This window comes from Pezoporus flaviventris, unplaced genomic scaffold (genome assembly GCF_033815535.1).
Source record: "Pezoporus flaviventris isolate CSIRO_AGI_PZ_B2104156 unplaced genomic scaffold, CSIRO_AGI_Pfla_v1 ptg000007l, whole genome shotgun sequence".
In the NCBI taxonomy this organism is placed as follows: Eukaryota; Metazoa; Chordata; class Aves; order Psittaciformes; family Psittacidae; genus Pezoporus; species Pezoporus flaviventris.
In genome coordinates, this window is record NW_026892555.1 from 89,748,594 (window position 1) to 89,775,119 (window position 26,526).

General features: G+C 40.7%; 1 protein-coding gene across 6 annotated transcripts in view; it reads left to right on the forward strand.

Moving 5' to 3' along the window:
- HIVEP1 (HIVEP zinc finger 1) overlaps positions 1-25,386 on the forward strand; it is a 133,816-nt gene extending 108,430 nt beyond the window's left edge. For all 6 annotated transcript variants that reach the window (XM_061449463.1, XM_061449465.1, XM_061449464.1 and 3 more), the window contains 5 exons: positions 3,411-3,515; positions 13,191-13,708; positions 16,583-19,963; positions 20,451-20,549; positions 24,857-25,386. In XM_061449463.1, the coding sequence (XP_061305447.1) occupies positions 3,411-3,515; positions 13,191-13,708; positions 16,583-17,752 (1,793 nt within the window). In that variant the 3' untranslated portion in view covers positions 17,753-19,963; positions 20,451-20,549; positions 24,857-25,386. The remainder of the gene's footprint in view (positions 1-3,410; positions 3,516-13,190; positions 13,709-16,582; positions 19,964-20,450; positions 20,550-24,856) is intronic.
- Positions 25,387-26,526: the final 1,140 nt, after the last annotated feature.

Consider the following 26,526-nt stretch of genomic DNA (forward strand, 5'->3'; position numbering starts at 1 on the left):
CAGAGTTGAGTGGTTGATGTTTGGCAAACCACAGACTTCATGACAGGATAGTATAGCCAGTAACTTCATGCCGTATGTAAAGCCAGGAAATTTGCTGTTGGTGACTTAATATATTCATATAGCTTCATCACAATTATTTTGAAATTTGGGGTGAATGACTACCTTAATTTGAAAGCAGGAATAAAGTACTCCATAACCAGGGAAGAGTTGCCATTTCCACCACTGTATTTCTCCCATTTTTTTTTGAGAGACAGTAGGAAATTTAAGTATAAAGTAAGCAGTTACATGTAATAATGTACATTGCACAAATATCATAATTTACAGGTTTCTGATCTACCCTTAACCTTTTCTTGATTCTATTTGCTGCTGTATTGCCTTTTCAAAGAAGGGGAAAGCAGCTTGCAGGGCCCCTTAGCAGTTAGCCATTCACTTCTGAGATTCAGATTGAATATGTTCATAAACTGATTTTGAATAGAATTTATCTGTTTATTTAGCTTGGCAATGAAAATGATGACAGTAAAAATAGAATCCATCAAATGCTAAATGAGCTTCAAGATAGATATGAACTTCCAGTTTCATGCAATAGTTTTCTGTCTACATGTCTTTGAAGACTGAGTCATCCGTTTTTATACTTTGCCATAAACAAGTGAGGGATCTTTTACACCGGTGCAAAATGCATCATCATCTAGTATTTCTATCCTGCTGTGTTATTTGCATGATTGGAGTGCTGCAATGGATGTCTACAGTCTCTTCAGAAGGGATGGACAAGGAAAAAGAGGTGGTAGAGTTGCATTGTATGTCAGGGAGTACATCAACTGCCTTGAACTCAATGTTGTGAGTGAGAACAGTGAATGTTTGGGGGTGATGATCAGAGAGAAGGCCAACCAAGCAGATATCCTGGTAGGAGTCTGTTATCAACCACCCAGGCAGGATGAAGCTACAGATAAAGCATTCTTCAAACAACTGGGAGAAGTTTCATGATCACTTGTCCTTGTTCTCGTGGGGGACTTCAATCTACCACATGTCTGCTGGAAGTACAACACAGCAGAGAAGAAACAATCCAGGAGGTTCTTGGAGGTGTGGAAAATAACTTCCTAACATAGCTGGTTAGTGAGACAACTGGGGGAAATGCCTGGCTAGATTTGCTCTTCGTCAACAGAGAAGGACTGGTGGGTGATGTGATGGTTGGAGGCTGTCTTGGGCAAAGCAATCATGAAATGATTGAATTTTCAGTCTTTGGAGAAGTCAGGAAGGAGGTCAGCAATACCTCCACCTTAGACTTCCAGAGGACTGACTTGGGGCTGTTTAGGACACTGATTGGCAGAATTACTCTTCAAGTAATTCAGGGTGCAGGAGCAGGCAGGGAAGAGACCAGCCTGGCTGAGCTGCTTGGACTCAGGATTAAAAAAAGGGGGATTTATCACCTGTGGAAGAAGGGACAGTTACCCCATAAAAAGTACAGGAATGTTGTTAGGTTATGTAGAGAGAAAGTTAGAAAGGCAAAGGCACAGGCAGAACTTAATCTGGCCACTGCCATAAAAGATAATAAAAAGTACTTTTACAAACATATTAACAATAAAAGGAGGGCCAAGGAGAACCTCCATCCTCAACTGGATGCTAGAGGAAACCTAGTGACTGAGGATGAGGAAAAGGCTGAGGTACTTAATGCTGCCTTTGCCTCAGTCTTTAATAGTCACACCAGCCATCCTCAGGGTACTCGGTTCCCTGAACTCGTTTGCAGAAATAGGGAGCTGATTGAAGTTCCCATGATTCAGGAAGAAGTGGTTAGTGACCTCCTGCTCCACAGAGACATACACAAATCTATGGGGCCAGATGGGTTACACTCAAGAGTGCTGAACTGACCTCAGCGCCAGGGAAGGTCACTGAGCAGATGATCCTAAGTGAGATGATAAAGCACATGCTGGAAAACAGAGGGATGAGGTACAGTCAGCATGGGTTCATGAAAGGTAGGTCTTTCTTGAGCAGCCTGACCTTCTACGATAAGGTGACCTGCCTGGTTGGTGAGGGAGAGGCTGTGGACATTGTCTATTTAGACTTAAGTAAAGCATTTGACACTGTCTCCCACAGCGTTCTCCCGGAGAAATTGGCTGCTCATGGCCTGGATAGGTGAATTCTTCACTGGGTTGGAAACTGGCTGGTTGGCTGAGCCCAAAGAGTAGTGGTAAATGGCATCACATCTAGTTGGTGACTGGTCACTAGTGGTGTCCCTCAAGACTCGGTGTCAAGGCCAGTGTTGTTTAACATCTTCATTGATGAGCTGGATCAGGGGATCAGTAAATTTGTGGATGACACCAAGTTGGCTGGGAATGCCTATCTGCTGAAGGGTAGGGAGGCTCTGCAGAGGGATCTGGACAAGCTGGATCGATGGGCTAAGGACAGTTGTATGAGGGTCAGTGAGACTCAGTGAGGGATCCTACACTTGGGTCACCATAATCCCATATAACGTTACAGTCTTGGGGAAGAGTGTCTGGAAAGCTGCTTGGCAAAAAAGGATCTGAGGGTGCTGATTGACAGAGCTGAACATGAGCAGCTCATGCTCAGGCAGCCAAGGCCAACAGCATCCTGGCAGCAATCACGTAGCAGCAATAGTGTGGCCAGGAGGGCGAGGGCAGTGATCATCCCCCTGTAATTGGCACTGGTGAGGCCACATCTCGAATAATGTGTTCAGTTCTGGGCCCGTCACTGCAAGAAAGACTTTGAGGTGGTAGAGCAAGTCTGGAAAAGTGCAACAAAACTGTTGAAGGGCCTGAAGCACAAGTCTTATGGGGAATGGCCGAGGGAACTGGGGTTGTTTAGTCTGGAGAAAAGGAGGCTTAGGGGGGACCTTATTGCTCTCTTCAGCTACCTGAAAGGAGGTTCTGGTGAGGTGGGGATTGGTCTCTTTTTTCCAAGTAACAAGTGATAGGACAAGAGGTAACGACCTCATGCACATGGGGAGGTTTAGATCGGATATTCAGAAGAACTTCTTCACTGAGACGGTGATCAGGCATTGGAACAGGCTGCCCGGGGAAGTTACAGAATCAGTGTACCTGGAAGTGTTCAAAAAAACTGTGTAGATGAGGCCCTCAGTGATACATTTAGTGGTGAGCTTGGCAGTCCTGGGGTAATGGTTGGGCTTGATGATCTTAAAGGCCTTTCCCAACCTACGTGATTGTGTGATTCTATGATCTCAGTAAAGAGCTTCGTGAGATGTATCCAGAGACGTTCCGGATGGTGAATCGGCTTCAGCCCTTGACAGCTTGCATTGAGGGGCAAGGTTCTATCAAGTGTGAAATCAAATTTTACAGGTGATTACAAATGTAACTGAATAAGATACAGACATGTTGGGTATATATTTGTGTACAGTCATATAGTCACAGAACAGATAATTTTTTTCATTTTTTCTTAAGGAAATTTAACCAAACATATGAAGTCAAAGGCACATAGCAAGAAATGCATGGATTTGGGAGTCTCAGTAGCCTTAGTAGATGACCAGGATGGAGAAGAAGAATTCGGTAAGAAATTAAAATCATCTTTCTTTACTGAATTTTTTATTTATTTTGTCATTCCAATTTCTTACCCTTTCATTTCCAAAGATTTTAAATTCTTCATCGCGAATAGATACAGAGATGAAAAACTTAGAAGCTAATCCAAGAGAATAAGAAATGCTGGAAAAATTTTCGTCTAAAGAAATGACAAGCATATGCTAAAGATAAATTGCTGCTGAATTTTTCACAAAGTGTTATGCAGTTTAACTTCAACAGTTTCACAGTTAAATATGACAAGACTGAAAATACCAGCAAAACAGCTGTTTGCCTGGAAAAAAAAAGGTAGCCAAATGTAGGATTTCTTTGAAAATGGATGTGCATGTAATTGTCAAACTTTTTGAGATGCACATTGCATAAAAATTACATCACTAACATGCCATCAGAATCACAAATATGTTGCTGAGTGTTCTGCAAGGTGGGCTGCCTTCTTCCAGTGTAAAGTTCTGTCCCCTTTCACAAATAATTAGGCATAAATCAACAGGTAGAAATAATTTAAAAATTACCAACATTATTCATCTTGACCTGTTCTATTTCTCCATTAGTGATGAAAGTGTTATCAAAATGAATGTATTTGCTAATAATTGGGATTTTGCATTTCCCACATCTTGAGATGGCTCCGCTGAAGAGGAAATGAGATCAAGGACAGTCAAAGAGGGCCAAACTAGGTTTATGTGGGTTTTGCTCACCATAATAAGGAAGATGTAACTGCACCAGGTGCAGTGGGGTGGAGAACAAGGTTGTGCATTAGGGCTGTTTCAGGTCTCGGCATGTGTCAGTGCAGCGGTTGCATTTTCTTCTTCCTCTGGTTTCTCAGCAGGGAGATGAGTTGTGTCGCCTTGCCTTGTATTTTTCTTCTTTCAGTGGAATAGTTTATTAGATTGAAGATGAGGTTTTGAGAAAAGAAAGCAGTGGGGGTCTTTATTTAAACAGTAAAGGGCAAGAAAGATGAATGCGCTTGGTCCCATATGACAACAGCCAGCAGAATAAGCGAATCAGCTTGAATCTAATTCTAAATAATGCCGGGAATATGACTCAGCTGGTATGATTCAGTGGTGTGCTAGGTACAAAGAAACCTGCATTTTCCCCTTTTTGGCATTCTTCAATATAGTCCTTTTCAATAAACTAAAAACATGGGCCCCCCTTTGCAATTTGAGGTACCAAATAAGTAACAGAGAAGGTAAGCAGCAGTACAAATTACTGTCCTTTTCTCACATGGGAACAGTTCCCACTAACATTTTTAACCTTCCCGTGATACAAAAAAAAAAAAAGCAATTACATTCTGTAGCTTTTGACATTTTATTTAGCTTTATAAAGTACATCTGAGCAGGGGTTTCCATTTCCTAGGAACTGGAAACATTTTACTGATTGATAAATTGATATTCTCAATTGCATACATTAAAAATTGCATTTGTGGTTATAATGTAATGGGAAATGTTTCAAATGTAAACAGAATTATCAGTAACACTTAGTAGAAGTAAGCCCTTTCAAACGTTTGTTGAAAGGTTGCTTTTCTTTGGCTTTAAGACTACTGAGAGGAGAGAGAGACTATCTTTTTACATATCATGTATAGGTGTGTATAACCATAGTGTAAATATATTATGTATTCCTTGAACTATGTACTTTGCTTCAGCACAGTAATTACTTAATAAATTTTGGAAAAAAAAAGGCAAGACAAACATTCAGCAGGTTTTGCTATATAATCCTTGAAATTCTACCAGAAATTTTATTTTAAGATGTTTCCACACACCACCCCAACACCCTCAAAAAAAAAAAAAAAAAAAATAGAGCAGGTAACACTTCTTGCTTTAGCTAAAAACCATAAAAAATCAAGCCTATCAACTTGGTGATAAAATCTCTACCTTATCTGAGTGATGTGGCTCAGGTACCCATAGTAAAACCAGGTGTGTAGCACAAAGCTCAGCACCAAAGTCCTATCCAAGAAATGGGAATAAAGCCTGTGATAAACACACGTTTGCTGTAGCCAAACCAGTTCAGCCTCAAAAAAATCCGGCAAAGTGCATTGACTATTGTCCATGTAAATTCAGTGAGTAACTGTACACTTTTAAAATGTGACTTCATCTGTCATCTCACCTTTCACACATGAAAATATTTCTCCTGATAATTCAGAAACTTGCTTGTTGGCCCATTTCTAAGACAGACAGGAGAGAAAAAAAAAGTGTGATGTATTTGCATACAGGCTTTTTTAAATGTAGGTGGAACTGTTGCCCTTTCCAAAATCTTGTACATGCAAAATTTTTCATTGTGTTTGAATGTGATTGAGTATGTTTATTTTCTTAGGTGTCTGATCAGTCTCAGTTTACAAAGCAGCTTCAGTCACCTCTTTGGATGCCCTTTCCCCAGGGCAGTTGTCCTGGGTTCAGCAGTAGTAGCCATGTTTCTCCTTCTTGGTAGCTGGTGCAGTGCGGTGTTTTGACTTTCGGCCTGGGAAGAGAGCTGATAGCGATGTTTTGGTTTGGCCAAGGACTTTGTGAGCCTTATGCTCTGCCAGGGAGGAGGGGAAGCCAGGAGGAAGCAGAGACAGGACACCTGACCCAAACTGACCAAAGAGGTATTCCATACCACAGCATGTCATGCCCAGGATGTAACTGGGAGTTAGCCGGAAGGGCTGGGAGACTGCAGGGTTGGAGGAGGTATGGGTCAGTGCTTGGTCGGGCCTGGGGGGTGAGTTATCGGTTGGCTAGTGGTGAGGTGTTGTATTCTCTTCCCTTGTTATTTCCTTTATCATTATTATCATTGGTGGTAGCAGTGGTGATTTGTGTTATACCTTAGTTACTAAACTGTTTTTGTCTCAACCTGTGGGAGTTGCATTCTTTTCGATCCTCCTCTCCGTCCCTCCGGGAGCAGGGGGAGGGCAAGAAGAGGGGAAGTGAGTGAACGAGTTACCTGACTGGGTTTAAACCATGACAGCAGTGCAGCAGAGCTCCTGTTGGGGCCAGCACCCCTCATGCCAGGTCTGGGCTCAAGGGAGAGTCGTGCCAGTAGTTACTTGCAAAGGAAAACATGATGGGCCTTTGGCCAGAAGCTTCACTCATGGTGTTAGTCTTTGGCTCCTTCACCCCTCCTCCCTCTGACGTGCATTGCTGAGAGGTTTATGTCAAATAATCTTTTCGGTGTTTTAAAAACTGACGTCTTTAAATGCATACATTTTTTACTTCAGGAGTTGTGTGGTTGTCAGAAACGATCTCTCTCTCAGAGTGGTCTGTCTGGTCCCATCTCTTCCCTCAGAGGAAGGCAATGTGAGATGCTGGTGAGGAAGGTGCAGAAAATCTGATAAGAAATAACTATGACCTCAAAAGAAATAGATTTCTTCCTCCTGTAGGCTGTGTGAGATTGGCTTGTCTCCTGACCCACAGAATGTCTGTCTGTCTGTCTCTAGCTAATCTGTTATTTGAACACTTGGAATACTGATTGTTATTATGGTAATAAAAATGTCTTCACCCTTGCTTAAAATAACTAAGCTGTATGTCTCCCACGAGACTTTGTATTAGAGAAATTATCCAGAAACTTAACGAAGCCACCAACCTTTTATTTACTAAGGAATTTGCTGGCTCTATTTTTATGTTTGGGCTTGGGGTTTTTTAAAGCACAGGCAGTCACAATTATTTGAATATATAATCTTTTAGAGTCATATGAGAAGTCAGCTTTGACCCAGTGACAGTATAGATTAATAATGCATGCAGATTGAATAAGGAGTGCAAAATTGTACACAATCCTGATGGCAGGATACACACATGCACACATGCAGAGCCTATTTTGCAGTAATTTGAGAAGCTGAAATCTTGTTGTGCTGTAGCATCTAGGGAAAAAGAAAGAGATGCTCTCTAGCTGTCTGAGGCTGTATGTGATCAGAGCTTTTAACATAGCAGTCTTTGTAGTTGTCATCATTTGGGTATTAGTAACTACTTTCTGGCTTGGCTTTTTGTATTCAAAGCCATTCCTTAGTCCATTTATCTTTCATCTTCTGCTCTGTGGAATGTTCTTGTCACCAAAATACAGGGTTACAATGTAAGGAATGTTAATATCGGAATTAAATTGTCAGATGAGGTGAACTGTTTAGTGTGACAGACTGCAACTGGGGATATCCTCTTTGGCCATGTTGATCCAACATTTTGCTATTCAGTCTTACAAACAGCAATAATTTGTCTTAAAATTTAAACAGTTATACTCTTTAAAAGGGTCTCTGTGGAGGAATTTTATCCCAGATATTACTTCACCAGTGGAAAGACCTAATTGTAAGTTTCAGGTATGTATTTATATACATATAGGAAAAAAAAAATCATTTTTGCAGTATTAAATCCTTCTAAAGATACAATAGTTTCACGTTAATTAGCTATATATTACTTATAGCAGATCTTAAGTGAGTTTCCATGGCTCTTCATTAGCTTAATCATGACACAGGCTGTGTTTTCACTGCACCTATGTTTAAGGAGTGAAAAGAAATTAAAATCCTTGCAACAGTATCCTCCTTTTGCAGATAGAATGGAAGGCTGGTTCTGTACAGCTTACAACAATTTAAATTTTTTTAATTTTTAATTTTTTTAAATATCAGTGTCTAGTCTTCAACTAGATGTACATTAGAGTATGCTGGAGCCCTGCAACACAGCCTGGAAATAGACTACCTAGTGCTAGGGTAGTAACAATAGTAACAATATACATGTTACTCAGGAAGGCTTAGGTGTAAATAATCCTTTTAAACAGGGGTTACTCTTACTTTTTGGTTAGTTTTACTTTGTTACTTTCCATACTCTTAGGAATGAAAATCAAAAGCTCACAGGATTGGGGTTTTTTTAAATGATTTCTGAGTAGCGCTGGCTATTACCAGTTTGAGTTTAACCCAGTAGATGTCACTCTTGAGTCCTGTTTGATGGTGATGAGTAGTGGACAGTAGCTAAAGCAAGACTGAAATCAGTCAATCAAAGCTTATGAACCGACATAGAAAGACAGCAAGTTTGGATATAGACGCTAGTGCTGTCTCACAGTACTTAAAACATGTTTTACCCTCTTTAAAATCTGATTGAATGGTTACAGGACCACTACAGTAGGAGAAAGGCAAGTCTAAGCTTGTAATTGTTTGGAAAATAGAGTGTGCATTGATGACATACAGACCTTACTTTCCAGTTTATGATAATACAATGACATACAAAAAAATATTTCTGCCTTTATTGACATGTTATTGGGTTTTTTCCTCCTTGAGTTTGATGGAGAATATATAACATAGAAAGATGCTTTATTTTAAAATGCTTTTAAATAGATATTAATCCACAGCTGAAGATACTTCCACAATTTGAGATGATAAACACTACTTTGTATTACTCAGATGCTAAGAGCCAGTAAATTTAAATTTAGACTGGAATAGATAGTGAAGAGACCAACATGCTCAGTAAGTTATGTCTTTATCTGTATAAGCAGAGCTTAATAGCAGTCCTGTAGTTATCTACGTGACTGTCCATTTGCTTTGGAATGTGTAAAACTTCAGCAGTTTGGACTTTTATTTTCAGGTCTTTCAGGCCTTCCTGCCAAGTGAAAGAACAAAAATAAACATTTTGCTCTTTGCACGAACAATCTACCTAACCATGATTAAGATATAACCAAATACGACTAAGTTACAAGCTGTTGAACTTTATCACTGCAGTTGATGCAGAAATTGTGAAGTCTTTAGCAGGGCCTGATAAGTCAGGTCATGTGATGTACTAATCGGTGATAATATCACAAGTAAAAATGCAAGCTGAGATTCTGGTGGAACTTTCTTTTAGTACGTTGCAGTATGGTGATAATTAGATGGCCATTGTTAAAACCATGTACAGTAAAGGACTCCAATAGGGAAAATTTTTAAAACAAAGTATTTTTTTGTTTTAAAAACTTCTAAAACAAAGTACAAGGGGAGACCTATTTTAGTTACCTAATTCATAGCAGCATAACTGGAAAAAGCAGTGGGTGGATTTATCAGCCCCACATGTTTCGCTAATGGACATATTAGGATGCTGATAAATTCAACTAATGCTATTGTGCTAAGGAACTTGGAGCTTTTTCTTTCTCACTTCAGGGTAAAATGTCAGTACTCCGAGAGCTTAACCAGCAAGCTTATCAATATCACAACCACAAGACGCAGCTGATTAATTAACTGAGGACTGACAACAAAATAAATGAAAGGACTAAGATGATTTTTGCCTATGATTTGTATACACTTACTTCAATATACTGGATTAAAACCTCAGTTATTTTATTAAATATAATTATAGCAGTCAAACAATCAAAATCTCCAGTCAAAAGTTGTGTCCATGTTTCTGTTACACCTTTATTTCCAGCTGTTCCTTATCTTTTCAGAGTTCAGTTCTGTAGCCAGAAGTTCCACTTTCTCCTGTGAAGTCCAAGAAGAAGGAGTCTTTCTAAGGGTTTAAAAGAAAAAATTGCAGGAGTTGACAAGAGGATGAGAGAGAGACATTCCCTATTCTTCCAAAAAGACTCTTTATAAAAAATTGAGGCAGTCTTGAGCAGTCTTTCTGTTAAAATGGTGAGAGTTACATATTTGAAAGAGAAGTAGCTTTCATAAGCCTTCTCTTAATAGTGTGAAACCTTTTTCCCTGTTTTCTTTTTAAGAAAAAACCTGTGAACTTTCATGCCAGAAGCAATTTCCCCATATGCTAGTGGTCTTTAAATTTATAACACATCCTTCATTCTAAAATATTCCACACTGCTTTACAACCTCATATAAAGATAAACACAGAAGTAATTTTGTTCCCTTTGGAAATTGAGTCAGTTCTAGTTATATATATCAGCTACATAAGCATATGGTTATAATTGTGCATATTTTAAGATAGGAATCAATTAATTTTTCCCCAATTAAAACTGCCAAGGAACTTTAGCAGGCAGTGTGCAATTACCAGAATCGATCAGGGCCAGTGCTACTTGGTTAACAAGACAGTGCTTGGAAAAGAGTCTTTTACCACAAGGAGTGATCCCACCCTCAGCTCGATGCCTCATATAGAGAAGACCTCATGACCTGCTTGGGTCTTCCACAGCTTGAAACTCCAGCATCAGGTCCTTTGCAGCTCCACTGATTTACAGTAATGCTTAACGGGATCACTAATCGCTAAAGCTTGGGCACCTCTTGTTTCAGCAAATGTGCACACAGGTATAAATCCAGAGCAGAGTATTCCTTTGTACATTGCCTGAGCAAGCTAGTCAGGTAGTGTGTTTCTGTCATCTGATGTTTCAAAGCGGTGTGGGAGTAAGGGAACCACAATGATTGCTGTCACCTCGCCTACACTGCAGGTTCTGGCTACAGGTAACCAACCACGCTTAAATAGAAGCTGGCAAATGCACAAAGGGTGGAGGTAAACAGGGAAATAATAGAGGGAAATGATATCCCACCGAGTCCTGCGTGTAAGGAATTTATGCCCACACACAGTTCCCCTTTTCCTTTCCAAGGTTTTATTCTAGAAAGCCAAGATGTATGTAGGAGATTTCTACATAAGCAGCATTTGCTAGTAAATCATGCAGCAGTTTAAATGTTGATTTGAAAAAGGAGTTTCTTATTATAAACTAGAGCATTGTTTGATCTTATGTTTTCCTTGCTTTACAAATATGACAAGTCAATCTAATCATTTCAGGTAGTTTCTCTTGCCGGTGGAGATAGTCACTCGTGATTGACATCAACTTTCACACAAAATGTGATTCATGTAAAGAGAGGGAGAAAAAAGAAAAGCAAGTAGGATTTCCCAGGGAATAGTTATGTGATGTTGGTAAAGAAGCCAAAGAGAGTCCAGACTGAATCCAAGACTTTGCAATGCCCTGTGCATTGTTTAAAGAGTTGCAGTAAATGCATGGATCATCCTCTAGATGTTACACATGGAGAAGTCTTCAAGATCTGCTGCAGAACCATCAAGGGAAATAATTTCCATTCAGAAATCAAACATATGTAGAGGTCCTAATGTTTTGGATGTGTTTGCTTTGCAAATTAATGATGTTAACACTGTTTGTTTGAAGAAGAGAAATGACAGAAGTATAGAGAAAAAAACATGGAAAACTCCATGTGGCTTTGTTAATAATATTTCTAACAATCCTACCAATATTTTAATGGAGCTTACTGAATTAATGGAGCTTACTGAATTAATTTTTCCACCAAAATGTATTTTTGTTTCTGAACAACTTTATCTGTAGATGGGAATTATAAATGAAGAATAGTTAAAACTCTAAAACATACTTTTCTTAGCATTGTTCCAATGACCTGGAGGATTTGGGGTGTTTTTAATGACATTTCCGTTTCGTGCCTGCTGTAGTAAATACAGAAATTCTATGGTTTCTCTATTAAGTTCATGTATAAATTACTTTATAGTCAAAGAGGGGCAAAGTCATTAGAGAGGGATTTTTTTTCCAATAACTATTAGTCTCATTCCTAATTACATTGCTCATTTGAAACCATAAAGGCTTACAATGGAGGGTAGCTTATGGAGAGATAGCTCAATTAAACCCATTTATTTTACCTGGAGTTCAAGGTGCTTATTTTGGTTTCTGCCACATAGCAACCAAAGGCATTGGTAGTAAATTCAGATTCTTTTAAGGGTATGGGTCTGGGTTTGATTTTTTTTTTTCAGAATTGTTCATGTTGATGATAAGTTGCTGTGTAGATTTCCCTAGAACAGGATCTCTGAGATTTTAACTAACCAGCCGTCATTGCTTTTGCAGAGCCAAATGATTTTTATGCTGATAATTTTTTTTGGACAGCTCAGCAGACAGACCTTTAGTTGAATATAAAATATTAGTGCATTCGAAGCATTTTGTCTTTTAGAAAATAAGATCCAAGACAGTCTGGCTTGAAGTCAGATACAGCAGATGGGATTTTCTGTCTCTTCACTAAGGATGAGTTTTTCTTTCCAAGTTGTGATATAAAAGAAGGTGAGAAGCTGCAGTAGAGCTATATTTTATAGAGAAATTTACCACTAGACAGCAGTTTGACTTTATGACTTGAAATCAGGAGGGCTTCTTCATGTGAGCATGTGCTCATATGAGCAGTTTCATGCATAGGTAAGTTTTGAGAGGATGAGGGCCTCCCAGGATATCTTGGGTGACTTGTTAATAAACCTTTCAAAACATTAGCAAAGTGAAGAAATCTGGTGAGGTCTAATTTTGGTCTCTTTTGCCTGTTAAGGAGACAGATTCCTGACTAACAGCCTCCAGTCTTTCTGTTTGCATCCTTCAAAAACCTTTGCAGCAGTGATTTATATTAGGTACAAGGACACCCACTTATGAGTCAGAACCAGCTAGAGAATATCCCACCGCTAAGGTTGGCAGACCAACTTCGTATGTCGTCACTGGGAAATTAATGAACCGGGGATCTGCTCACTTCTCCCCAGGTGAGAGAGTGAAGGGTGACTTGCAGCAAATGGTTATAAGTGGCTTAAAAGCAAACAGCTGGATCTAGAAGGTTAAAAACAACATGGATGTACACTGGAAAATAAGACCAAAAATGAAAATTTTCCCTATTGTGTTGATGGAATGGGATGTGACTGAAAAAATGCATGTGCCATGTGTTATTTTGGTGTTTCTAATTACTCTCTTCCACCTCCTTCCCAACCTATCCAGGACCTTCATTGGCTTATCTTCTAATTCCCACTTTTGCAGGTGAGAAGCAACGATTTGGCTGTGACCGGTCAGGATATGATGTGGAGGAGTCTGATGGTGCTGATGAAGATGAAAATGACAATGAAGATGATGATGAAGATAGTCAGGCTGAGTCAGTCCTATCCACAACCCCCTCAGTGACAGCCAGCCCCCAGCATCACCCCTCTCGACACGGCCTGCAGGATGCTGGCAGCACAGATGAAGACATCAGACTTCCAGACTGTTTTGCTGGGGTTCACACAGACTCTATGGATGGTCTGCCAAAAGCATTGCTCACAAAGATGACGGTCCTTAGCACAGCACAGTCGGTTAGCAGGACCTCCAGGTCACCAGCAGAATTCACCCATCAGGAAGCACATGAGGATAAAGCCCAGGAGAGAGGAGTGGCACCCTGCAGTGCTAGTGCAGCACTGGCAGACATTGCTCCTACATCTCCAGGTCACCAGATGTCTGTGGATTACCCAGATCCAGAAGCAGCCATGGGCCACTCCTTAATATCAACTGCAGCTCTTACAAAGGTAGGAGTGTCTGATTCTGGGGAGAGAGTGGGATTTTAAATCCTCCTTTCAAAGATATTTTGGGAGATTTTTCAAATATCAAAATGCTTGGCTTTCCCTTTATTCTTAGAGTTGGCTGATGAGTCTTTAAGAAGCATTGAAAGTGATCAAAGCACAGATGCGTAGGACTCTAGAAGCAGCAATATTGTAGGAGCACTGCTTTTCAAATTCTTTATTTTGATTGCATTCTCTGTGAAAGGATTAATTGTATACAGTCGTTTCAGCTGAAATTTGGAGCTGGTAGATTGTCTGACAAATAAGGGCTATAACAGATACTTGGAATAAACATACGGTGGTGAAGTTTTCAGAGTAAAGTGGTAGAATTCAGAAGTCATTTCACTCTGAAATATGAAGATAAAATCATAGGCAATTCCCAAGGGAAATTAGTTTAGTCCCAAGGGAAATTAGTTTAGTCCCAAGGGAAATTAGTTTAGTCCCAAGGGGGTTTGCTTTATCACCATAAAAAAATTGTGCAGTTGTTTATCTCTCCTCCAAATATGCTTAGTAGCAGAACTAGGAGCACCAGATGTTCAAGATGGTCCTTGCACAATAACAAAAGGAGAGGCAAGCTCAGAACTGAGACCTGAGCTCTGTTTTTCTCCAAGCTGAAAGAATATTTTAATCAGAAAAGGATCAATTTTGCCTATGCCTATTATAGACACACAGCTCTTCAGAGCAGTGTGCGGAAGGATGAGGTCAGACTGTATGCAAGGCTGCAGGGGCGTTCAGTAATTTTGGTGACTGTTGCCTTTAAAGCTCTGCTGAGGAAGTCACAGAGGAAAACTGGCAGGTGTTAAGCCTTTAACAGTATTTTAATGCAATATTTTAATGGGCTGTAATGGGGATGGTACAAGTCACATACCTGACTGACCCTAAGGATAAGGGATAAAGATTTCTTACTGCAGAACATGAAGGTACTAGAGCTCTACAGAGTAATGCTCAGATAAATGTGATGCAAAGTGTAGTTTAAATGTAATTTAAATAAAGAAGAAATTACTGCCTTATCTGTGATGAATGCAGTATTTACAAATAGTATATGCATGCAGTTATAGAAAACTAAGCAGCAGGAAATTTTCTAAAGCATAAACAGTAAGAAAAAATTTCATTCTGGTTTAAATACTTACTGGCTTCTTTCTTCCTTAAAGACCTGTATTACTGGATTTCTTTCTTACAACATTTGAGATAGTGAACTGTTGACAAGAAGAAACACTAAAAATGATTGCTGTATGTCATTGTTTGGCATTGGTCCATTCTTCCTCGTAGAACTGTGAGTCCGTGTGGCAAATGTAAATTGGAGCAGTTTTGTAGTATGGCAGAGAATAAAATTAATGGTCTCTGATCACGGTATATACCTGCCAAAAAAGGGGTAGGATCTTAATATTTGGATTTGGGGTTTCAGATGTTGCCAATAGATACCAGAAAGACATTTGACTGAGTATGCTCCTCATCGAACAGAACCACTGAAGCCTCAAGAAAATATTCACACAATTAACAATGTTAAAAAGCCTTCATCAATATAGCTCTAATAATTGTCTACATCAAGATACTAAAGGGGAAAAAAAAAAAAAAAGGCTTCTAAGTAATAAAAGGCGGTAATTCCTCTCCAGACTACCACCTACTTTCCCAGACCAAAAGAAGCAGCAGCCGTGTGTCTGATGGCTCGTCTACAGTCTGTTTCTATTGTGAATGGTTGTGGATCCCACTTCTTGCAATCAAGACAAGGGTCGAGACAGCTCAGGAAGGCTGTTGTATGTTCCTTCAAAAGCATCCGTACCAGTTTATCAGGATTTCTTGTGAGGTGTCAGACAGGACTTAATTCTAAGAAAGATGTTGGCTTCCTTCTCACACCCATCTTCCCATTTAGACTGGTTGGCACTGCACAGTCTGTAAATCATATTCTACTTTAACCTATATATTTCATACCAGCAGTTTTCAAAGGCATTACTGTTCATGTTTCTTTTTTTTTTTTTTTTTTTTTTGCCTGCCCGCTCTAGAGATTTCTTGAGAGTTTGGTCAAAATCACAGAATTAGCATTTAGGACTATATAAATAAGTAAGATTGCATCACTCTGTGTGTTGTGAATATGCCTAAAACTAAAAGGTACTGAGAGACTGCAATTGCAATTTAAGACTTCTTGGTTTAGGAGTTTTTAGGAAGGGAGTTGCCAGCCTTGGTCATTAATATAGGCTATATGAGAAGAAAAAGGAACATATAAATATGATTGTTAGTCCAGGTGTGTGCATCAAGCCATGGTGAGCTGAGGCAGCAGTGGGGTGAGAGTCCCACATCTCACTCCAGTATCAGCCTGTCACTTCTGCCTCTGCAGGCACTGTAGTTGTCATCCATCTCTTGTCATTTTATATTGCCTGTCTTCCATGTCAGGAGAACCTACAGACAGATGTGCCATGATCCTGCCTCTGCTTGCTGGAGGCTGTAATGCTTCCAGGAGAGGAACCCAGTGCATCAGAAATGCCAGCTTACACTTCTTGCCTGCGGTGATTTCCACAGAAAACAGTTCTCCAAAGCCTTCTCACTCCTTAAAAAAACATGTACAAAGGATATGCAGCAATGTTTTCAAGTACTAGTGTTCAAGAGAAATTAGCCTCTCCTAATTAGGAGAGGAAAATTCAATTAGTGGGTGAGGATGGAGTTGGAAAAAGAAAGGAAGGAAATTAGTTCATTGTTCAAGCTGGGCAGTATATATTGTGAACCAGTTTATGGTTGTTTTTTCTTATAAGGCAGTGTGGGAAGCACTCGGCAGCTACCTTGTATTTTCATTTCACTCAAGGATAGCAGTGGCCACCGCACTAATATGCCTGTGTTGTTCTCTCCCAGAGCACACCCTCCATCAGCTCGCCCTCCTCGCCAGTGGACCACGGCATGCAAACAGCACCGTTGCCCTACGCTGAAATCCCAGAGGAGAAGTTGGCCAGGTGCCTGCAGCCTGCTGCCGAGCAGAGGGCTCCCCAGACTCACCTCTTCAGCCACCTCCCCCTGCACTCGCAGCAGCAAGCCAAGGCTCCCTGTGGCACGGTACCAGTCGGGGGGATTCAGGTGGTCCCTGCTGGCCTGGCCACCTACTCCACCTTTGTTCCTATCCAGGCAGGGCCGGTTCAGCTCACTATCCCTGCTGTTAGTGTGATTCACAGAACTACCAGCGCCCTCGGTGAGACGGGTGGCGTGGCCGTCAGTGCCACTGCAAATCCCATGGGAGTTGCTGAGGTGAACAGCATGGTGCCATGTATTCCCATCGGCCAGGTGAGCCTGCCAGGCATCCAAGGTCTTGGCACGCCTAGTCTGCAGCCTCTGCCCCCGCTGGGCATGGAGACAGTGAACATCTTGGGCCTGGCTAACACAAACATCGCCCCGCAAATGCGCCCTTCGGGAATCACCCTGAATGCCGTGGGCCTCCAAGTTTTGACCGCTGGTGCTGCCCCACAGGGCAACCCCAGCCCACAGGCCCACATTCCTGGCTTGCAGATACTGAACATCGCCCTGCCGACCCTCATCCCCTCCGTCAGCCCTGTAGGTGCCGAGGGACAGGGAGCCTGCGAGGTGCCTGCCACAGGCAGCAAAGCCTGTGAGGCCCAGCTGGAGCCTCCTGTCAGCTTCCCTGCGTCTGAGGTCGGCCAGGCCGGCAGGGATGCTTCTCCTCAGACAGCAGCTGGTGGCCAGCGGTACAGTGGGAAGAGCCATCCCGAGCCCACCCCGCTGACCAACAGCAAGCGACCCGATGGTGCAGGGAAAGCAGATCCTGAAAAGACTGACCTCACAAATCCCGCCAAGCCAAAGCACGACGTCCCGTCCCTGCAGCTGAAGAGGGCTGCCCAGGCAGAGCCCCACTCCAAGGCGAATCCCGACGCGTTAACCAAGTCCCCGGTCCACCGAACTGTGTCCCCGGACAGACAGGTACACAGGCCAGCTGCCTTGCCCCGGCAGCAAAACACGGTGCAGTTTAGCGATGGCAGCAGTGACGATGAGGATAGACTTGTGATAGCAACCTAGTTTTTGTTTTTCATTGTGTTTTTATTTTTGGGGGTTTTTTTAAATAACACTTACAGGTTTCTTTGCAAACCTTCCTTTCCTTAAAGCACATTTTTCTGACACAAACTCATTACTAATCTTCGTGCAATCATGAACTCTTGACCAATAATTGTTGTTTCTTGTCAGCTCCAGCCATTTTTGTACATGTTGTATAGACGATTGTGCCTTTTTGGAGTTTTATGTTTAGAAACCTGTACAGATTGTTGAATATATATATATATAATATATATATATAAAATATGTATATTAAAACCAGGTAGTTGCTTGTGTTCAGTAAGTAAACATCCTATCTCAGATAAATAAAGGATTAAATTATATGTTGCACTGTTAAATGTAAATTTTTATGGCTGTGGGACAAAGTTTCTGTGTACAGATCTAGTATGTAAAACTCCATATTTATTGTATCCATATTAGTCTTGGAAAAGGGTCTATCCATCTTTCCTGTGTAAGACAGTAGCTTTACACTTAAAAGAGAAATACAGTATCTGTGTTATGAAATATTACAGTAAAATTTTGTTTACTGACTTTACCATTGTTTATGTTGTGCCTTCTTGATGCAGCCTGGTAGTTGGAGAGGCGCTTCATTCGTTCCTTTTAGTACACTCCCAGCTGTGTCCAGCTTGAAAGGATCTGGTGGTGGTGTGTGCCCCCATGGTCTCACCTGCCACGAGAGACACAGTATGATCTTCAGGATTACTTGGAGCAAAACCTTCCATTCCAAAACATCTGGTGATGGCAAAGTGGGGAGGGAGTCCTTCAGCTTTTAGCAGAGCAAGCATCCATCCACCTTGTGTTTTTTAACACTTCCTAGCTAAAATTTCAAGACTATTTGAGGGAAAGTAGCAAAAGGGTCAAGATGAAATATTTTTTATTTGTAATCTTGAACTATAAAACCACTTTTTATTAATATTAAAGTATTGTTACACAAGAAAGGAATAATTCTTTGTGTGTTCTTAATTGCAAAATCGGCCATACAGTTGGTGAAAATGCCACTGCTGCAATGAGGATTTGGCATTACTGATTACTGTCAACTTCTTATGAGACTGCCTTTCAGGTGATCCTCATTTACAGGCAGACAAAGCCAGTTTCTCCCTAAATACGGCTTTGTCTTATTCATGCAGAGGGGGAAAAGGGGGGTAGAGGTCTTACATATACAATTAATGTGCTCTTATGTCAACAGACTTGGCATTATGGGTATACAAGATATGGGTGGATTCCAAAACAATGAAATTTAATAAAATTCTGTTTGCACATAGTGAAAGCAATTTAAAGGTGTTCAACTACTGCAGGAGGCAATTCTCGTAAGTCACAGGGCTACACATTCCTGAAAGTTCCAAACTGACCTGGGATTTGTGCTGAAAATTTTAAATAGAGTTGGTTTTCTGCTGTGTCCTTATATCACATTCTCATGGAAGTTTGTAAAACCATTTTTACCACCAAATTCCAGTACAAATCTGGAAGATACCAACCTAAAAGCATGATCACCTTTATGGCAATAGCAAGGTTGAGTGCATACAAAACAACTGGAAGAAAAGGGTAGGAAGCAGATCTTGGAGGAAAAAAAAATCAGGAGTGAACCTGAATGTGAGCCGGGCTGCATTGTTTGCAGATTAACTCCTGTAGCCAGCTGAAAGAAGTAATTCATACCTTGTACTGCTCATATTCAAGAACAGCACTATCCTAGATCCATTTTTAACTTTACATTGGCTTTTGTACTATATTCACATTGTACTCATTACATTATTCCATTACAGTGTTGTAAAACTGTAGGCGATATTGAATGAGCTTTCTTAACTTTCAGAGAAAGCACTTCAGCACAGAGAAAATCATTTATATTACTGTGATTATCAGCCAATTGTACTAATCCAGCAATTAGAAACGCACGTACTAGAAAGGAGAAATTACTCTCGTCTCAGACATTAATGTTGGTGTAATTCCTTACTGTGCAGAGCCTCACCAAGGGCACGAGCACCTGAACCACGAAGCACTCTCAACTCACATTGAACTTAGAGTTAAGAGTGCTTGGCATCCCACAGCATTGGACTTCAAGTGTCTTATGTGAACCACTGTGTAAAATGTCACTGTGTATTTGTATGTTCTTTTTATAAACATGTAGTGATGTCAGCATGTCATACATCGTTAACAAATGTGAATTTACCTGAACCAGCCAAGGTTAAAACAGATACATTGCTGCATTACATATGCTCTGAAACTTTTGCTAGCAGAATCAGGTGATGGTTTGTAGTTAATGAACTCGAGAAACTTTGCATCAGTTTTAGCTTGTTTAAAATGGACACACTTGCCTGTAAACTAGAACTATGTTTATTAATTTGAGTATAAGATGACTGGATTAAGTAGGTTTACAGCAAAGTAAAACTGTCTCCAAAATTTTGAATGCCATCACAAGTTATTACCATCTTTCTGAGTTTTATAAGGAATTAGTAGGTGAGAAATTGCTCTTCCACATTCCCCAAGGTCCTGATTTTGCTAGCCATTTAGAAAGTCCATTGATTTACTGTATACACATCTGAAACATTTACTCGACTAGCAATTTGTGGTGTGCTTGTGTTCTAAGGATTAGTTCCAGGAAGTCACTAATTTAACAAAAAATTCAGTCTGGTCAATCAGGTGATCTTTATGTGTCTCTTTTCTATTATAGGTGTTTTGAAGACAAGGTCAAGAAATGGAAGCAGTATCTTGAAGAATAACAAGACAACAGATATGCCATAAAGCGGAATGTTAAGGTGTGTGTCATTTGGTAAGTTAATAGCAGAACAATAGACAGGACCAAGAGAATGGGTACTGATCAATAGTGAGCAGTCATCATACTTAGCCAGGCAAAGCAGATGAGCCATGTTTGAAGCCAGATGTCCATTAACAACAAAAAGATTAGTGAGTAGTTGCAGATACATCTAACCTTGTTCAGATGGAGTTGGGAGGAAAACAGACTTTTCTAGAACATAGGTGTTTGTAGTCCTGAACATTATATTGTTTCCCTTCCCTCTAGCATGTTTCCAAATGGATGTTCCTTGAGGTGCTTCACACCTTTGCAACAGGGAAAAAAAATAAACTAGCAGTATGACCACAACTGAAAGGTTAAACCCCATACCTCTTCTCTGTTAGTGTGTAGCAGTTCATTTTAATCATGTGTGTAACCAACATCTATTCTGTAAGTCAGCATACATGGGTGCCCTGTATCAGCACAAGCCTGTGACCAGTGTTAGCGGTTACATTTTCATTCTGAATTAATTCATTTTAAATTGGTTTGTATCATTATTCTCTGGTCCAGTCATTAGTGACTGGGAAATGGCACTCCCATTGCCACAAGGAGCCTCCTGTTCAAGTCAGTAGCGAGGATCTCGGAGAATTTGCCGGTTCAGGATTAGGCTGCTCTTCAGATGGTTTAAATTATCATAGCTGAATTGGAATAAATAGCACTGGGGCAGTTTACTCAGGGATCAATTTTTAACGACTATCAGACACCCTCTGGCAAATCCAGCACAGCTGTTTAAACATTAAAAGGCCAGAGCAAGTGTTGCTCCTGAGTGCATACAGGCACAGTCTGGCATCTTCACACAGCCTATTCTTACTGAGAGGGTGCAAGCAGGTGCAGGCTAAAGGCTGGGTACAAATACAGCTACAGTAAGGACATGGCACTGAGCTTCTGTGAGAGCCATGCAAATGCTTCCCTGGTAGCTGACAAAAGCCCTCACTAGAAAAAGAATCGACCAGTAGCCTGAAGCTTTTCTCTTTCAACTCAGACCTTGATTGATTTCTCATTGCAATATGTGATATTTGCTGATGATGCAGGTATCTGATATTGAAGGTAGCGTGTTTCCCTGCTGTCTTCATAACAATATTGGGTAGACTCATTAAATGTGCCTACATTCCCCACTTGGGCTTTAATAAGCTGCAGCATGACCTACCTGTCACTTCTTAGGACAAGACCTAAACCAGAAACAGCCTCTTTTGCAGTAACTGGCCTCAGATCTGTAGCATTACATCCCCAGATGCAACTCCCAGCTTGTGGGCCATAGCTGAAATAAAGCAAACCTTAGTAGGTTCAGAGATAGCCTGCATTGATTACTGCTGCTGTTCACGTGTTTGCTCCTTTCTCTTAAGTAAGTTGCTGTAGCTTCAGCTTTCTGTAAATTATGCCCTGAAGCTAGAGCAGCCCACAGTTGGTCCACATCAGCCAGTCCCCTGCCAGAATGTCTGACAATTCTGGTTTGCATACTAGCAAATTCAAATGCACATCGCATGTGTTTCATCTCAGACGATGTACTTGGGCTGAACACAGTCTGGCCCACCCTGAAATCAAAGATACACCATAAAACAAAGACATACCATGCTTTATACTTAGCTAAACATTCTGTATGGGTCCTTAATGAGCAGATTTATCTCGCCTTGAATGTACTGACATGTATGTTAAACAGAATATAAAATGAATTTGACACTGTACAGCTTATTCCAGAAGTCCTCATTTTTTGCAACATAATCCTCACTAAGGTTTTATAAACACTGTAAACTGCCTTTCAAACATGTTTAGCATGGGGATGGTTTCATCAAAATCAAATAAAAAATGCTCAGTTTCAGCATGAGCGACTTGCAAAAGCCAGGGAAACCAATCAGTCTACAAGTAAGGGTGCTTCCCAAGTTAGCCTTCAGCTGATTTATCTGGCAGGCCACTGCTTTTGTTGTTTCTGAAAGATCCTCTAAGACCAGTTACATCTTGTAGTAGGCAGTCCTTATCTTTCATGGCTTATAATACGAACAATAGGTGTCATCTGTCTTGGGTGACTGTCATGGTCAGTCTCTGATTGCGATCTTAAATTAGGAATGTCTTCAAAAAACATGGCTATAATTGTCTTTCCATGTCTTGAGGAATTTTTTTTTGCTTGTAAGGGTCTCGGCACCTACAGAGGGCCACTTTTAATGGTGCCTAAAATACCAGAGGCTTACACTACATATAAACCATTTGTGGCTTACATCTTTGAGGATGAGATCAGTGCCTTAGGTCTGTAAACTGGGTTGCTAACTATTGCTGGTTTAGGGTATAAACAAGCTACTTTAAAATACTTCAAATTGACTATTAGGTAATTTTATGTGGAATGTCCATGGGTGGATGAGCAAACAGCAACAGTGATGTAACAGCATAGAATTAATTGATGTTCATGTTTTGTTCCAGAAATGCTGAATCAAAACCAAAAATATCTTAATGGCAAAGGCATTGCTGGTGTTATGTTTGTCTCTCCTCTTCTCTCTGTACTGGCCAAACTACTCAAAATGTTAGGAGATGGATGGTGATTTTCAGATATTCCATGTGAGATCTAAGAAAACCATGCTGGCTGCAAAATGGCAAAGCTTTACATTCCTACTGTTCAGTCATGGAAACAAAACTTGTCCTAAGATGAGTCAATTATCTAGGCACACTTAGTTTTCTTTGGTAATAGTAGGCTTGTTTTCCCCAATAAGGTCAAATGTTAAAGCCTGTTTGGTTTTGCGGCTGTACTCCTTAGTGTATTTGAAATCCATTACTATTCGTGAGGCATTTGTGCTGGAAGCAGGCCAGCTGAAAGCTGTTTATAAAGTCAAATACCCCTATCATTTCCTCTTTTTGTTAAGTTAATGTGGTTACAGCATCCCTTTGGGCTTCAGAAGTTCCATTTGCAGGTCATTCAGGTCTAAAGTGCTTTCATGTTGGTACCTAAATACAGTTGGATTCTTCCTTCTGTGAAACAAAACATTCAACATAAGTTACAGTTGCATCTCTCATGCAGCAGCTCTCTAATAAAATCATTGACCTTTAAGAGTCACTCCTCACCCCATTAGCTTGCTGCTTCAGATGCAGCCATGGAAGTGAGTTCCCAGCCCATTTGTTTGCACAGGGCTTGTCCCCATCTCAGCAGCAGCGGCCCGCTTTTGTGAGGGGCTTTTGCTGGGATGACTGACTGAGGCAGCAGTGATCATTGGACATGCACGTGCAGTGAGGGACCAGCAGGGAGGGAGCATCACCAACATCGTCAATGTACATCCCAGAAGCACAGGGCCATGGCACACCTGTAGGGATTTTGCTCAGTGCTGACCGCATGCAGATGCAGGTTTTGAAGGAGTTAGGCACCATCAACAGGACCTACCCAGACCTGAAGTGGCTAAGTGGAAAGTCACCATCCTGAGACTTCCCCTTCCCATCCCATATGACCAAGGTATATCAAGTCAAAATAAACCTTTTAACAAAACCAATTTTAACATGATGCCAAAATTTCCTGTTTGAACTGAGAGTTGCCACAGCTCCATTCTTATTAATACTCAAAAACTGCCGAGCTCTCCTCCACAGCAGCTAGCAAGAAGGTAGTTTTGTTTCTGTGAGGCTCTGCATGCCTCAGTCACACTGTGTGCAGAGAGATCATATCCTTTATACAATGCAATCACAAGGGCTTCATTCTGAAGCTGTGAGTGTCAGGAAAAGGAGATGGTGAGGTCTGCTTCTTATACACCCAATCACTAATACTGCAGCCACTCAGCCTGAGGGGTGCAAGGAAGGATGCAGCCACCATCCTCTCAGGGGAAGCTGAAGAGCACTAGTGCTGCACCAGCTCTCTCCTCATCTCCAAGGGACGACGTAGCATGAAAGGTGCTTTAGCCTAGGCCAGATGCAGGCACTCGCTGGCAGAAATGAAGCTAGGATACAAGAAAAAGAAATAAACCAGGCTGCAAGACAGAGCAAGCCGGGGAGAGCACCATGGCATAACCTGGCTGTTAGGTTGTTTTGGCACAGGAAGACAGCATCCTGTATTTCAGCCTTGTTAGCCAGTGTTAGGTGTGTCCCTGGTTTACACAAAGAGTTTACGTGCCAGAACAGAAGCAAATGTTGAAACAGTGCCTCTTTGCAAAACAGAAGTAATATGTTTTCATATGGACATCACTTATTTTTGCACCATCAGCAAATCTAGTGGGTGGTTCAGAAACCATTTTTGACACCTAGAGGTTTAAATTGTTTTTCTCTCTTAGTTCATTCCCATACCTGTAATCATCTGTGACTTTTTCTTATTTACAGTGTTTCAGAGCAAAAGCTCACACACCTAATGCTGATTAATTCTGCTGGACTGGGTAACTGGCTCCCCTGTGGATATTCTGTTTTCCTGTGAATCATCATTCCTTCTTGAGACATCCTCCAACTCAGATCAAAGATCCAAAAAGTATTAGAGATGAAGACATCTGACAGCTCAAACAGATTAGAAAAGTCACGCACAAAGAAATGCATCCCATCTTCTCTCTGAAATAGGCATGGTGAACACAATCCTACATGCTTATTATAAAATGAACAGTAGAAAGACAAAAAGAAGAACAAAGGAGAATTTTGAAATTTAGCTTACCCAGAGTCTTCTACAAATTACCCTTTCTATGTATTTGCACTTTTGTACTCAGTTCTCTCTTGCAGTTGGAAACTCTTCAGGCTAGTCATCTGATGGAAAATGACATCCATAAGCTTCAGCAAGAGCTGCACGAACTGCGTCAGCAGAGGACTTGGTACTATCCATTTAAATTTTGAGTCTTGTTTACAAACACACAAATTAAAGGAACATGAAAACACATGATCTATTTTTTTCAAGTTCATGTAGTCTGTTGTGTTCTTGATGGTTTTATTCAATTTTCCATGGAGGTGTATGAACAACTGGAAAGATTCTCTGCCAGTGAAATGCCAAAACCTAAGGTCATGAGGTTAAACTAGATTATCTTCTCTCCTTGCAATCTTTGAGCACAGGTGTTACCTGCTAAAGCAGTTAAAGTATTTATTTCAGCAGCTTTTGATCTTGAAGGTTGCACAAATAATTAGTCTTTCAAGATTCTGAACTTTTTAATAGAATTTTAAGCTCTCCTTTTAATGGATTCCTTTTAATTCATGTTTAAGAATAAGAGCCATGTTTGATCTAAGACAACACACAATGTGTCTGGATAGTCAGAGACATCATTTTTGTGGGAGTGTTTGAACAATATATTGTATTTTTTCAAGAAGCTGTGCCTCCAGTCAGTGGAAAGAGCTGAAGGAAGCACCAAAGGAGTGTCCTTTTTCTGTCACTAAGCTCATGTAAAAGGAAGATAAAATGTGCTGCTCTTACATCTTAGAGTGGGCTATTTCAGGCTTTTAGTCCCCTCCAGTACTCTTCTATTAGTCTTCTGTACTTGGAGAGGAAAAAAAAAACTTTTAACCTTACGCACTGTAAACACTCACTTGAAGGCAATGCAGGAAAGAATATCCAGCAGGAATACATTCTGCAAATACTCAGCAAAATCATTAGATCCACATATTCTTAATTAGTGAGGCTTTGGCAGAATTAAAGGAGAGTGCAGTCTCCGAGTCTCCGAGTCCCTGGGTGGGGTTCAGCTGCTTATGTTTACTTTGAGGAAAAATGTCAGCAAAGTCTGATGCTGAGTTTTTCTCTGCCTCCAAAAATACTCAGTGTGGGAATATCATGCAGCATGGTTGTGAAAGGCATCTGAACTGAACCCAAAGTTTACTCCCCACTGCAGGTTCCACAGCTGGGGCAGCCATCAGGGCTACTGAAGCCATCAAAAGAAGATGGGACAAGGTTTGAAGAAACAAGGACCAAATAACAGGAAAAAATTTGCCTTCTGGATAGAGACAGAAACCTCATTGTTGATCCTGACAACAAATGGATAATCTTTTCGCTGTGGTATTTCTGTTGTTTTCGTGACATTACCCCTTTAATTTC